Below are 14158 nucleotides of genomic sequence, written 5' to 3' on the forward strand. Positions count from 1 at the left end.
TAGATATTTAACAACATCACTCTTGCAGGCTTGGCTAGGTTATCTAAACTGCCCAGTTGGCCTAGGAGTTACTGAAAGAAGGGGGAGGTTAACTTGTTTTCTCAACTGTCTGTTTTTCTTATGACAACCAGGCTCTAAAAATGGGGAACTTCTGAAATGGAATAGTTCCTGGAGCTCACTCTCTCACAGTGCTAATGCACAGCCCCCTTTTCTTTTTTTAAATAAGTGGGATATTTTTCCGTCATCGGTGTCACTCTACTGAGGCAATGTTGACTTATAGGATTGTTGCTGTCAGGTGGGGGTACATTTTCACATTTCCCCAGGACAAGTATTAGTACATCTCACCCTCCACAAAACCTCACTCTGCTTCCCTGTAGAAACTTAGATCCCCAGTCTCAGTCTCCCCTCAGTCGTCTTCCCTTCCTCTTTCTGAGTCCCTAGATATGTTGATAGACCACCGTCTATTAAGGATTCAGTGGTGTTGGTGGTATAGTGGTGAGCATAGCTGCCTGACATTAAGGTTGATGTTGAATGCTGTCCTTTGCTTTGCTTCTTAGATCCCTTTGTGAGCGAGATCATCCAATATGCATTCTTCTTATGGCTTATTTTAGATTTTTTTTGTGTAATTAAAATTCATATCATACTGAAAGAGCTCAGAAGAGGACTTGTCTTCAAGGAGTTGAGGAGAGAGCTCAAAGTAGCAGTTTTTAGGGAATAAAAATCACTTCCCTCTAGACAGTGAGGAGTTGTCATGGTCATTTGCTAAACTGGAGAAATTAATAGCTTTATTTTAACTTTTCATGTTCTTTCATCATATGTATTTGCTTCTGACTTATTTTTCAAGCCCATAAGCAGTAGTCTGCCTTTGTGAGATGATGACATGACGCTTGTCCTTGGTGTTCTGCTTTTTGGCTACACAGTGTAAAAACAGGACATGAGAATGGAAGACAGAAAAACAGAACGTGGTGGAGAAATATGTAGTATCATGAAAACAAGATATGAGAATGTAGAAACACAATGTGCTGGGTATTATGTGGTCACATGTTGCACTGGTGTGCCTTCTTTAAAGTTGTTAGTTAACCCTTGTCAATGTATCCAAAGAGAAGCTTACTGTGGCCGAAGTCTTTATGAGGTCTGTTCATGACAATTTCACTGGTCTGCAAGGGAAGAGAAAATTATCTTGCTTGGCTTCCTTCTCCTTCACTCTGACACAGGGGCTTGAAATGAGACCACTGTGCAACTCAGGAGTAGACACAGGCAGAATCTATTGACGACTCTGCAGGACCTGCCACAGCCAGTCGCACCTCCCTCCCTGGAAGGTTGTCCTAGCCTCTTATTAGGAAGCACAAGTCACCTTTAGGCCACCCTGAGCAACTGTCCCCATCTACATTCCCTGTAATGTAGCCTCCTTCAACTTTTTTTTTTAGTGGGGGTGGCTAAGAAAGTTGTGGTATACATACACCAAAAAAGTGCCTTTTAAAACCAAGCCTAAGCAATGTCAGCCCCATTTTCATAACATCACTTACTTATAGGCAACATATTGTTCTGTTTTATTCAGAATCCTTTCTTCTCTTTGCTGTTCCTACTGTATGTGGATTAAGCTCTGCTTTCCCTCAGCCTGTGACAGCAAGACTCCTGTAGATGACAATGTGTGATGGAGAGATGATAAGTATTTAATTTCCTGGCATCTTTGGCTCTTCCCAGAGTGAGAAGTTGTCCTCTCAACTTCTAGTTCCATAGTGGATGTGTTTCACAGAGTGGTAATGGTAACTGTCCTCCGCAAACCTGCCTTTGTGCTCCTTCGCTGCTTGTCCCAGTAATGTGCTTTGTATTTCTGGATGACAATTGACACTCAGGGAAGCAGGTAGAAAACTGGTTTGTGAGAATGATGGGTACAAACGGACTCAACTACCTGAAGTCATGCAACCCCACCAAGCACCGGGTCTCTTTCAAAGACTAAACTGCAGCTGCCGTTCCCTGTCATTTGAGCTTACCACCATACTGGCTGTGATATATCAACTACTGTTTGTTCATTCCTTCCTGTAGGGAGAGCAGGGGGAGCAGTCAGTGTCTGGATCAACAAAATTTGCCCTGCCAGGACAGGAACACCGAACCTGAAAGAAGAAGAGAATACAGTGAAGTGAGATTGAGCAGAAGGGAGGCCAAGTGCAGGTAGCAGAGGTCAAGGGTGCTCTCCACTTCCGGGGCATCTGCTCAACTAACCAGCTGTGACTGATGGCTCATCTCACAGATTGAGGGACAGCACAGGTTCTTGCAGGTGCTTTGAATTTGTGTTAGCTGGGAGGGGTCACACAGATGAATTTTGTTTTTCTTTCATTTGTTGCCATCAAGGTTATTGCAAGAGCTCAGTGTCTGCATGGCTCCACTGCTTCCAGTGACCATATTGTATTCATTTAGGTAGAAGGTGAGAAAAAGACAGAGACAACACAGTACTACTCCACTACTCAGGTTTTGCCCCTGCGGGTAGGAACTAGGGTCTTGATACACCTGGTACATGTTAACATGTGCACTCTATCCAGCGAGCCCACCTGCTGGTCCCCCAAAATGTTTTCAAATGCTGATTTTCAGACAGCAGGAGGCCCAATATCCCATCTCATGCACATGATTTTCCCAAGTTTGCAGCATGTCAGGAACCTTAGTCAATTGGGAATGAGGGAATCTTTGGGGAAAAGTTGTACTAGAAGTACTGATCCTGGTATATAAGGTGTCAGGGAGGGTGAGAGCTGATGGAGCCAACACCCCTGTTCATGTGGGATTATGGGAGGTAGTGTGGTGGATTTCTCTGGTTCATGTGATCCGTGTACCCAGGAGTGGGTGACAGTCACCAAGGTCAACAAAGGGAATGAAAGAGGGGAAGAGAGAGAGAGGCATTGAGGTTTTACAGGGCAAGTTTATTAGGGGGCAGAGTAATCCTCCCAGAAGAGGAGGAGAAGAGAGGCTCTTACAAAGAAATAGGAGGCGGTCCTCAGGTGAGGTGCCCTTATAAAGAGCTCTTTTATCTCTTTGGTCTGGGTAGAGGCTTCACAGACTGCGCCCATATTCACTCAGTCAGCTCCTGGTAAGATCCCTCTAAAAGTTGCGTGGGTATCTTGTCCTCTGCACAGCCAGGAATGTGACATCTTCTGCAGTTTTATGAATGGTATCTGCTTGATTCACTGAAACATCTCTAGCATGGTGTCTGCTGATAAACATGGGGACCAAAGAGTTCTTGGTCTTCTGCCTGGGGCCCCTCTCCCTGCCTACTGTCACTGTCCCTTTTCTGTCTCAGTAGTACTCCCTGAGTTTTCTGCTCCAAGTGTATCACTTCACCATAGCCCTACACCTGACTGGAAAATTAACCTAGGTGGTCTTAACCCTCTTGAATAGATCAGTGACCACAGGACACATGCAAAATTTGAAGAGAAGAGGCAGAAGACTAGGAAAGGAGACCTAGAAAAAAAGCACAGACTCATTCCCTCAAGAGGCAGCATGCTCTGGGGTATCACTTACTTTTCTCAACTGAAGTGGAGGTGGTGGGGGAGGAACTCCTTATAATTGAAAACAGGTTGTCTGTCTAGCACCAAATTCCTACCTGTTCAAGGCTTTTTTTCCTTCATACATTCTGCCCCCAGTGCCCTCTAGGAGGTCCTAAGGTTTGGTGGGATGTTTCTCACTGTAGGTTCTAGACGTGCTGTGCTCTCTCTGTCTCTGCAATGGGGTCGCAGTGAGAGCCAACCAGAATCTCATCTGTGACAACTTGCTGCCCCGGAGAAACCTGCTCCTGCAGACTCGACTGATTAACGATGTGACCAGGTAAGCCACTCCAAGTGTCTCTCGTTTCTAGGCGGGAGAGAATGAGGGCTAACCTCAGCTTCAGAGATGCCCCCACCTGGCAGTTCTGTGTGATTTGCCCACAAAGGAGAAAACCAGGTCCTTGTACTCCAAGCCTTTAGTAGAGTTCTTCAGACTTTCTGCTTGGTGTGATCTAGAGTGGAGCACTCAACAATTTGGCCTGGAGTAATCTGCCATGGTTTATTTTATACATCAATCCAACTCTTGAACTTTCTTCATAGCATGTCCATTTTTATTTAGGTATACCATCTTTGATTCTAAAAATATTTTTGACAGAACAACTGTCTTGTGTTGACACTGAGGTTTCTGATTTCCTCTGGCAGCTGACTATTTGGCCCCCACCCTCACTTCTACCCCCAAGACTATCTGGGAAGGTCAAGGTGAAGATCAAGGACCCTGTGGAATGCTAGCATTGCTGTTCCACACATGTGAGTCATGTGGACTAGTCAGGCCTAAGGATCTTGCTGAACTTTTTACCATGGTCAGCTTCCCAGTCTACACTGTAAAAAAAAAATAAGAAAAAAAAAAAAGTAAAGACCACAGCTGGAAACTGTCCATACACACACTTCTTTGTGCCTGGTTTCTCCAGCTTAACCTGCCAGGTGTCATGGATCATAGCGCAGAGCAGTAGACTTTTTTTTTTTTTTATTTAAGAAAGGATTAATGAACAAAACCATAGGGTAGGAGGGGTACAACTCCACACAATTCCCACACCCAATCTCCATATTCCCCCCCTCCCCTGATAGCTTTCCCATTCTCTATCCCTCTGGGAGCATGGACCCAGGGTCATTGAGGGTTGCAGAAGGTAGAAGGTCTGGCTTCTGTAATTGCTTCCCCGCTGAACATGGGCGTTGACTGGTCGGTCCATACTCCCAGTCTGCCTCTCTCTTTCCCTAGTAGGGTGGGTCTCTGGGGAAGCAGAGCTCCAGGACACATTGGTGGGGTCTTCAATCCAGGGAAGCCTGGCCGGCATCCTGATGGCATCTGGAACCTGGTGATTGAAAAGAGAGTTAACATACGAAGCCAAACAAATTGTTGAGCAATCATGGACCCAAAGCTTGGAATAGTGGAGAGGAAGTGTTAGAGAGGTACTCACAGAGCAGTAGACTTCTTCTAAGAGTGACTCCAACTAGAAACAACCCAAGTGGCTTAGTTTACAGTAGTTGAATACATTAAAGCCTTTAGCCACCTAAGAGGATTGTTTTATAGTAACTTCTTCCTCCTTTCTTTTCCCCTGTCATTTGGGTTGGGTTTTTTTTTTTTTTTCAGCTTTATTGAGGCATAATTGACATATATATTATAAGATAGTTAAAGCATACAATGTAGTTATATACATTGAGAAAGGATTCCCCCACTGAGCTAATTTACACATTGATCACCACTCATAGTCAGTGACCTCTTTCCTTCTCCAGTGAGAATACTTAAGTCCTACTCTCTTGATAAGTTTCACTTCTACAATACAATGTTATCAGCTATAGTCAGCATATTCCTACATTATATTCTCAGACCATATTCATCATACAACTGAAAGTTTATGATATCTCATCACCCTCTCCCTCAAACACCACGGGGACCTCTTCTCTGCTGTTTCTCTGTGTTAGGTGTTTTTTTTTTTAATTCCACATTTAAGCTAAATCATATAGCATTTTTCTTTATCATGCTAAATACATGTAGTGGTAAACTTAGTGTTTCTAGAGATCATCTTATTAATAATGCTTAAGTGAGGTTGGGATGTTTCAACCAATTTACTGCAAAATGGAGTTCAAGTCCTTCATTTAATTTTTAGGATAAAATGAGAGTTTATCACTATGTCTCTGTATATGACATTGTAAGTATCCTTACCTGTGCTGGGGACTCAATAAATGTTGGTTGCTTTGAATGAAATATTTAAAGACACAGTCTTTATACCTTGTAGTGAAATTGTTTTCTGACACCTCCTACCAAGAATGTTATCATTAAAGGATTAAAGGTTTTAAACTTTTTCTACTTTATGAAAAACATGGAAAGCACAAATGTACTTGTTGCCATTGCTTTATTTGGGCCACTGATACCTACAGCCTGCTTCAGCTTGCTTCCTTAGTATATGAGTTTGTACATACCACCTATCTATGTTTAATTTCAGTATTCGGCCCAACATCTTCCTGGGAGTGGCCGAAGGCTCTGCGCAGTACCGGAAGTGGTACTTTGAGCTGATTATTGACCAAGTGGAACCTTTCCTGACCGCAGAGCCCACCCACCTTCGGGTGGGCTGGGCCTCATCTTCAGGTTATGCCCCCTACCCTGGAGGTGGAGAAGGCTGGGGTGGTAATGGTGTTGGTGATGACCTGTACTCCTATGGCTTTGATGGACTTCACCTGTGGTCAGGTGAGTACATTGACAAAGCTTCTAGAAGCTTTATCTCATACTAGGCATGATGCAAGGCTCAAATCCTTCCAACTGAAATGAGTAATTTGGAGTGAAATAATATAGACCCAGTCATCTCAATTAACCAGATGGTTAGGAGGTGAGGACAACAAATATTAAGTAAGAGTATCCTTCTAAGAACCCATGACTCTGGCACTCACAACTGCAAGAGCTAGTATATCCTTTTTCAGTGTCTGCATCTGTGTAGCATTGCCAGAATCATATGGGCAGAGGGGAAGGAGGAGGAAACTTGGCCTATTGTTATTGGGTGGTCAGCTGCCTACCTTTTGCACACTTTGTAACTCACTTATTCTCATAATGATCCCTTAAAGTAGATAAGTAGAACCTGATTTTATATATGTGGAAACTGGAGCACAAAGATATTTAAGTAATTTGTTCATAGCCATCCGTGAATGGTTCTAGCTTCTAACCTCCCTCGTTTCGTCAAACATCTTGAGCTGCATCTCACACACAGTAGATGCTAATCTCCCTAAAAGACTCTCAGTCTTTCCCTTTGTAGGTAGACACTGTTTTTCCTCAAGCATGCCCATGGCCTGTGCCAGTAGGGGAATGGTCAACTTGTTCTGGATTAAAGTGCAAAGCAAATTCATGTTTTCACCCCCTCCCTCCAGAAGAGTTCCAATTCTGTTGTCTGCTGCCCACAGTGTGTCTGATCTGTATCTTTTGCAAAACTTCAACTGGAAATATTGTATCCCTTATAGAAATCCCTTATGTAAGCTCTGTGCTGTCTCTTACATAAGGAACTATAACACATAATCTTCTTTTAATCCCTCACAAGGGAATCGGTTATCTCTCTAATGCAATCCTATAAATTTCCTTTTGGAGCTGGGAACAATGAAACTTACCACATTGTCCTTTATCCCTTAGCTTTTCACCTCAAAGCACTATCTCAGGTCCTAGTGACCAGTGTCTTGTAGTTGGTCTTTATTTTCCGTTGGGTGTGTGTGTGTGTGTGTGTGTGTGTGTGTGTGTGTGTATACTCAAGTACATGCTGTTTCACACTGACTTTAAACATTTTGAAACTTTCAGTAATGGTATAAGTCTGTTAGTTGAGATACTTATCTATCCCAGATCATTGAGGAAGAAAGAATAGCCTCTGACCAGGTAGTGTTTCCTGGTACAGTGTAGACAGAAGCAAATAGAGCATGCAGCATGATGGACTAGCATGAATGACAATCTCGTCACCCTTTTCTTCCAACTTTACCCCCCCTCCGATTTGTGGAGCCAGGGGAGTATCTACCCTTCTTGGTTCTCACAGCCTCACTAAGGACCCACTGAACCTTCGTATATGCTTCCATATACTATATACGTCATACCATAGTGACGTTTAGATTAGGTTATTTTCCCAATGTCACGCATGTTTCAGAAGACTGTGTGCGGGGGAGTGATTTAGGAAGAAAGAGCCATTGCGTTCACACACACCTGAAGAGCTTGGTTTTGGAAGGAATGAGTCTCAGAGAGTGACTGGAATTGATTGGCCCTCTTCTTGCTGCTGGACTCTTGCCACATCATCACCATAACTCAGGCATATTCTCTGGATCCCAGGCCAGGCCTGAATAAAAATGCATGGAGTTGAGTTTAGGAATAGGAAGCATATCCAAATTCTTAGCTAGAGCAAACTGAACCCTTGTTTCTAAGAGAACATCTCGAGGAAAAGTTTTACTCACTTTATTCTAGCTTGCATGGAACACTTAATGGATTCCTTATAAACCATGCAGAATGAGGAGTGAGAGATAGCTCATCTGGGAGAGCATCACTTTATCAGATGCCAAACCTTGGGTTAGAATGCTGGTGGCACACGGGATCACCATGTATGATAGTGCAGTACTGTAATATCACTCTTTTCTTTCTCTCTGACCCTTCCTCCCTCACTCTTGTTTATATATAAGAAGGTAATAATATCAAACCCAGGAAGTCACTCAGTATTAACATCATGTCAGAAGCTCTGAGTTCATTCTCTGACTCTTTTTTTTTTTTAATGTGGAATGAACATATCAGGAAGTAGAGTCCACATTCATTATGCATCCCGAGAGGGCTGCTATCTATGTGTGGATTACAGGAACTGTGTGGAGTCCACCCTGCTGTGTGTGGTTCTAGGAGCGTGCAGTAGATAGGAGTGCATAGCATTCCCCTAATCTCTCTTGTTCTGCCCGCTCCAGAGGCTATAAAGGTAGATGTGTCAAGCCCACTCAACTCATTGCTAACAATGACTCTCATGACAAATGTTTGTGAAGGAATCTTTGGATGAAATTTTACAGAAGCTGTTTGGGTCTCTGCATATTGCACTTACTTAATAATATAGTGCCACATAGGAAAATTCAGGGGTTTTAACCCCTCAGTATTCAGATATGATGAGTTATGGAGAAAGCAGTGCCTACAAGATTCATACCTTTCATGTTCCTTGAAATGCCAGGCTCCCTGGGGCCCAGGCCTCATTGTGAATTCTCCTGCCTGCACCCAGGGAATACCTGTCTTCCTGAAGGCACTGAAAATACATGTCAGGTATGCTCCAACTGAAGAAATAAAGTCTCTTTTTGTGACTCCCAGCAGGACAGTCATGAATTTTGGACTCTAGTGTAAAGGTTGTTGACTAAGAAATGAAGTGGAAATGACACTCTAGCTTACTTACTGCAGGAGTGTCAAGGAGAGAGAGTGGAAACTGGTAGTGACCTTTTTTTTTTTTCTTTCCCTTAAGATGTAAATGCCCAGGTCCATTAACTTTCAGCTTATCTGAATGCATAAATTAAGCCACTACATTGAACTGGGATTGAAAACACTTATTAAAAAGCATAGTGGCTATTGGAATAATTGGAAAGAATAGCAGTGCCCCCAATGCTTTGTCAGTGGAAAGAGTCAAGAGGAGACTCTTTTATGACTTTAGAATTATGCCTCTGTGTGAATACCAACTCTTTCACTTCCTGATGTTTTTTGACACTGGGAAAATTAGTTCACCTTTCAGAAGTTTGGTTTCCTTGGATGAAAATGAAGATGACAGAAGATTCTTATGAAATTTAGATGAGCTTGAGGGGCACGGTGTTCCTGGCACACACTAGCTACCTTGTCAGCAGGCTTTCCCTCCCTTCACTGTCTTGGTGAAGTCCACTTTAGCCATCAAGACTCAAGCCCAGGGGTGTGGGGCTAGATAGCATAATGGTTATGCAAAGAGACTCTCATGCCTGAGGCTCCAAAGTCCCAGGTTCAATCCCCTACACCACCATAAGCCAGAGATGAGCAAAAAAAAAGAGACAAGTCCAGAATTCTGGGTATCTCATTGTACATTCACTCCATCCTTGAGTCCTATGCTAACTGGGAAAGGAAGTTTCAAAGTATCATTCTACGTATGGGTGATCTCTATCTCCGTGTAGGCCAGAAGCAGTCTAAATAAGTCTTGGTACCCATCAAGGCCTATACATACTCACTGTCAGGTGTTGGCTGTTGAAACATTCCCCAGTTCAGCCCTTCCTATCAACCTGTAGAATCCGAGTCAGCTCTGCCTCTGTGTTTTTCATATGTGTGGAATGGCTTTTCCCTGTCATGGCATCATTTTAACCCCTCTTTTCCCTCTCTGCTATTTAGTCTTCTTTCTGTTGCCTTCTAGGACTGCAGTTGGGGGTGGTATCCCTTTAGGACATTGCTGACTAAGATGAAGTTCCCAGTAGGAAATCAAACCTGCCTCCCTCTTTGAACAGGTTGCCCCTTGCATAACTGGAATTAGCAGAGGAATTCGCCTTCCCAAAGCATGAACCAATGGAGCAAAATTAATGTTTCCTGGTTTCTTGTAATTTTTGAACCAGGATACTTTAGCTCCACCATCAGGTCCCATGAGAGGTCTGTAGCTCTCATCTAGCTAAGCTAATCCCACACTCCACTGAAACTCAGCTATTTCCACCTCCCTTCCCAGCCTCCATGCTTTGCACCGAGGATAAGAGGAGAACTATAGAACACCAGTATAGTTAAGTGTTTGGATCCTCTCTCCTGATACCTAAGTATTAATGTTCCTGTTATAATGCCAACCTCTGCAGTGCCTGAGGCTCTGGAAGTGCTGAGCATTAGAGTTTCCAGTGACCTGCATTACTCATCAGGGAGACTAAGTGCTGCAGTTTACTTGGATTCACTTGCATAGGATTAAATGGCATGCCCCTACTAACCAGGGCCTTCAGATGAACTTGAATCTTCAAACAAGGGACTGTTTCTTTTAATAAAATATGTTTATTTACTTATTAATGAGATAACCAGGGCTTCACTTCAACACGTGTGATGGCCAGGATTAAACTCAGGACCTCATGTTTGAAAGTCTAATACTTTATCCACTGTGCTAATTCCCAGGTAAGGTCAAGGAGAGATTTCTTTAAACTAGAGAAGACCATAGGACCCCCAACCAGACTCAAACATATTTGAAAGTGGTTCATTGGAGACATTGTTTTTAAAATTTTTTATTTATTTATTTATTCCCTTTCGCTGCCCTTTTTGTTTTCTTGTTGTAGTTATTATTATTATTGATGTCATTGTTGTTGGCTAGGACAGAGAGAAAAGGAGAGGGGAGGGGAAGACAGAGATGGGGAGAGAAAGATAGACACCTGCAGACCTGCTTCACTGCCTGTGAAGTGGCTCCCCTGCAGGTGGGGAGCCGGGGGCTCGAACCGAGATCCTTACGCTAGTCCTTGCGCTTTGCGCCACGTGCACTTAACCCGCTGCGCTACTGCCCGACTCCCGGAAACATTATTTTTTAAAAGAGAAAGATGTGTTAATTTCAGTTATTTATGATGTTTTTCAATCACTTTCTTAACTCAGCACTGAGTGGCTAACATTTTTAATAATGCTGTTTTTCTTACTGCTACAAAAGGTGGAAATTCCTGGTAATTTAACAGCTAGACTAAACACTGTTAGCCTAGCTGTTAAACTTTCTGCAAATATGAAAACTGTAGTAGCATTTACTTTGGTTACAGCAGGCCAAGCATTTTTTCTAATCACTCTGTATGAGATAATTCATTCTAAAGGTAACAATTATAGGACATAATATTTTCATTTGACAGTTAAGGAAATTAAAGTCCTCAAAACTAAGTGACTTACATAAAGCACACTATTAGAGTCCAGGGAATCTGGTCCTGGAAGTGTCCCCTCCCTACTCACTGCATGAGACTGCTTCTTTCTTGAGTGATATTCAGAATACCAGTCACTTGTTTCATCAAAGAAACTGCTGCAGTACCTTAAAATGTACTTCACAATGTCACTATAGACATCACTAAACCAGTCTTATAGATAGAGACGTTTATTCTTTAGTAAAATCTGAGATCCAGGTACATGAATCAGGTGACAGGTTAGGTTTAAACTCAGATCTCTGGGACTCCAAACCTCCTTCCCACCTCCCATGCCTGAGCAATGGGAAGGACAGGGATCCTTTTAAAGTGTGAAATGTAGGACCCTTCTGAACCATTTGGACACTTAATAGTCCTCACAGGGATAGAAACTGGTTCCCCTAGGGGTGACTCAATTTATTATGTAGAGCATATGAAAGTAATTTTGCAAACTCTTCATTTTTGAGTTCAAAATCATCATACAACTCAGATTTTTAAGACTTTATTTTACCGGGTAAGTTTTTACCAGATGATTGTGACATGAAATAGACTTACTAAAGCAGATTTCCCTTTACCTTGCTCTAAGCACTTACTAGGTATATGCTTTGTATCCATATAGCGATACATTTAATTATCAAGTGTCCCTTTAGATTCTCAAAGTTATTGGTCCCAACTCTGTATTCTCTGCTTGTGTTTTTTTTTTTACTAGTGACTTAATAGATTTACAAAATTATAACAGATTTTAAAACAACACACTCAGATTGAGATCTCACGTGACTTGTCAATGATCTTAGTGTTCCAACAGTAGTTCCTGTCATTCATCCTCTCAAAATAAGGGATGGGAAAGGTAATATCAATCATAAAAGCAGAATAATTCCTCTTGTGTATTATTAGCAAGAGAGAGCATGCCAAACAAGACAAGTTATTCTGACCATCTATGTTCTGAAAACACTTGGCTATGCTGTCTTGAAATTTAAATAAAACGTGGTCACTCTTGGTGTAATAAACTTCTGATGGCATCAAAGCACTGCTGTGGACAAAGATCTGTATCCATAGAAATCTACAGCAAACTCAGAAGTCAAATTTCAACACTGTTGGATTTGTCCTATTTGACAGAAGTCTGGGAAACATAAAAGATTGTCTACTTTATGCTTGTACCTAGCAAGAATATAGCTAATTATTGCTGCTGTTGTTCTCTAGAGCTGGGGCCTCATGCATGGGTGATTTTTACCTCTCTAGTCTACTATTTTATTTAGAAAGATATACCACAACACCAGAGCTTCTTCTCATACCATAGTATCTCTTATGCATGCGCCTTACTTGGTGTGCTATCTCTCTGGCCAAGATCTGCATACCTTTAAAGGTAGTTGTCAGTATTGCATCCATTTGCATTCCCACTAATGGCTTCCATTACAAGGCTTCCAATACAAGGCTTCCATTCTATGCTCTCTCTCTCTCTTTCTCTCTCTCCCTCTCTCCCTTTCCCTGTCCTTTTCCCCCATCCCCCACCCCTCTACACACACACACACACACACACACACACACACGTGCTGCTTTTGAAGACTTCTGTATTTCCAAATGAAGTTCATGGTATTTGTTCTGTTTCTGTGAAGAGAGAAGCAGTGGGATTTTTATAGGTATTACATCTGTAAATTGCTTTAGGTAATGTGGCCACTTAAACTGTGTTAATTCTCCCAGTCCATGGACTACATTTTCATTTCTTCATATTTTCATCATCTGCTTGAACAGTGCCTTACAATTATCAGGTTCTTCTCCTCTTTGATTAAATTTATTCATAGCTATATAATTATCTTTAGATAATTTAGTTCATAGGCAAAATTGTCTTTTTGATTTCTTTTTCTAGATCATCTAATTATCAAAATGCAGATATTTATGTCAATTTTGTAATGATAACTTCATTCTTATTCCTAACTTCTCTTCCTTTGTTTCTCTTCCCTAGAGAACAGTAAACTTGGCATTAGGTTAGGTAGAATGGTTACAGTGTTACTCTAGTACCTCCAGAATGGGATAATATTAAGTAGAAAAGCCAGCAAAGCTATTTTCTCACAACTTAAAGCTAGGACAGGAACAGCAAATCTCATGAAAGACAGGCAGTAGAAACAAAAGAATCACCAGTGTATTGCCAACGGTGTGTTCTTCTGCCTATCTGAAGTTATAAAACCCCTTGACAGATGTGAGTTCTGTATGGCATCCCGTTTTAGTGACTCAGTTGCCTTTATGTTCTTCATATAGGTGGCTTCTATACTCAAATCCACCATGGACATATTTAGAGAAGAGAGGGGGCAGGCAGTGGCATACCTTGGTGACCATGTTACCATGTGCAAGGACCGAAGTTCAAAGTCCTGGTCCCCATCTGCAGTGGGGGGGGGGGGGGGGGCTTCAGGAGCAGTGAAACAGTGCTACAGATGTCTCTCTCTTCTCTTTCTCAGCAAATACCAAAAATAAAATAGAGGAAAGAGAGAAAGAGAGGAGAGACCTTGGGCACTTCTGAACACACACATATGCCTCAGAGGATCCACAGCCGGCAAAGGCAGTTTGTCCTTTACTTCCAACACCAGACCCGAATAGGAGCCCATGTTGAGTGGGTTTTCTGTTTATTCTTAACAGCTTGAGAATTTCCTCCGGATCTGATTTCATCTCAGGCAACCCACTCACCAGCTTAGAAAGGTTTTCTCACTGCTCATCTCACACCAGGAAAGCAAAGTTGTATTTCAAATCCAATAGATCACATGTACGTCCACATGCTGTCTGAACTTCCCCACTGCCCAGTGGAAGTTATGAGTAGT

At 42.3% G+C, this 14158-nt stretch overlaps 1 protein-coding gene across 1 annotated transcript in view; it reads left to right on the top strand.

The window, feature by feature from the left end:
• Nucleotides 1-14158, top strand: part of RYR3 (ryanodine receptor 3) — a 691732-nt gene that overhangs the window by 374293 nt on the left and 303281 nt on the right. Inside the window, exons 17-18 of the mRNA XM_060175180.1 lie at nt 3680-3813; nt 5975-6216. Of these exons, the coding sequence (XP_060031163.1) occupies nt 3680-3813; nt 5975-6216 (376 nt within the window). The remainder of the gene's footprint in view (nt 1-3679; nt 3814-5974; nt 6217-14158) is intronic.

The sequence above is a fragment of the Erinaceus europaeus genome, chromosome 16 (assembly GCF_950295315.1).
Source record: "Erinaceus europaeus chromosome 16, mEriEur2.1, whole genome shotgun sequence".
Classification (NCBI taxonomy): Eukaryota; Metazoa; Chordata; class Mammalia; order Eulipotyphla; family Erinaceidae; genus Erinaceus; species Erinaceus europaeus.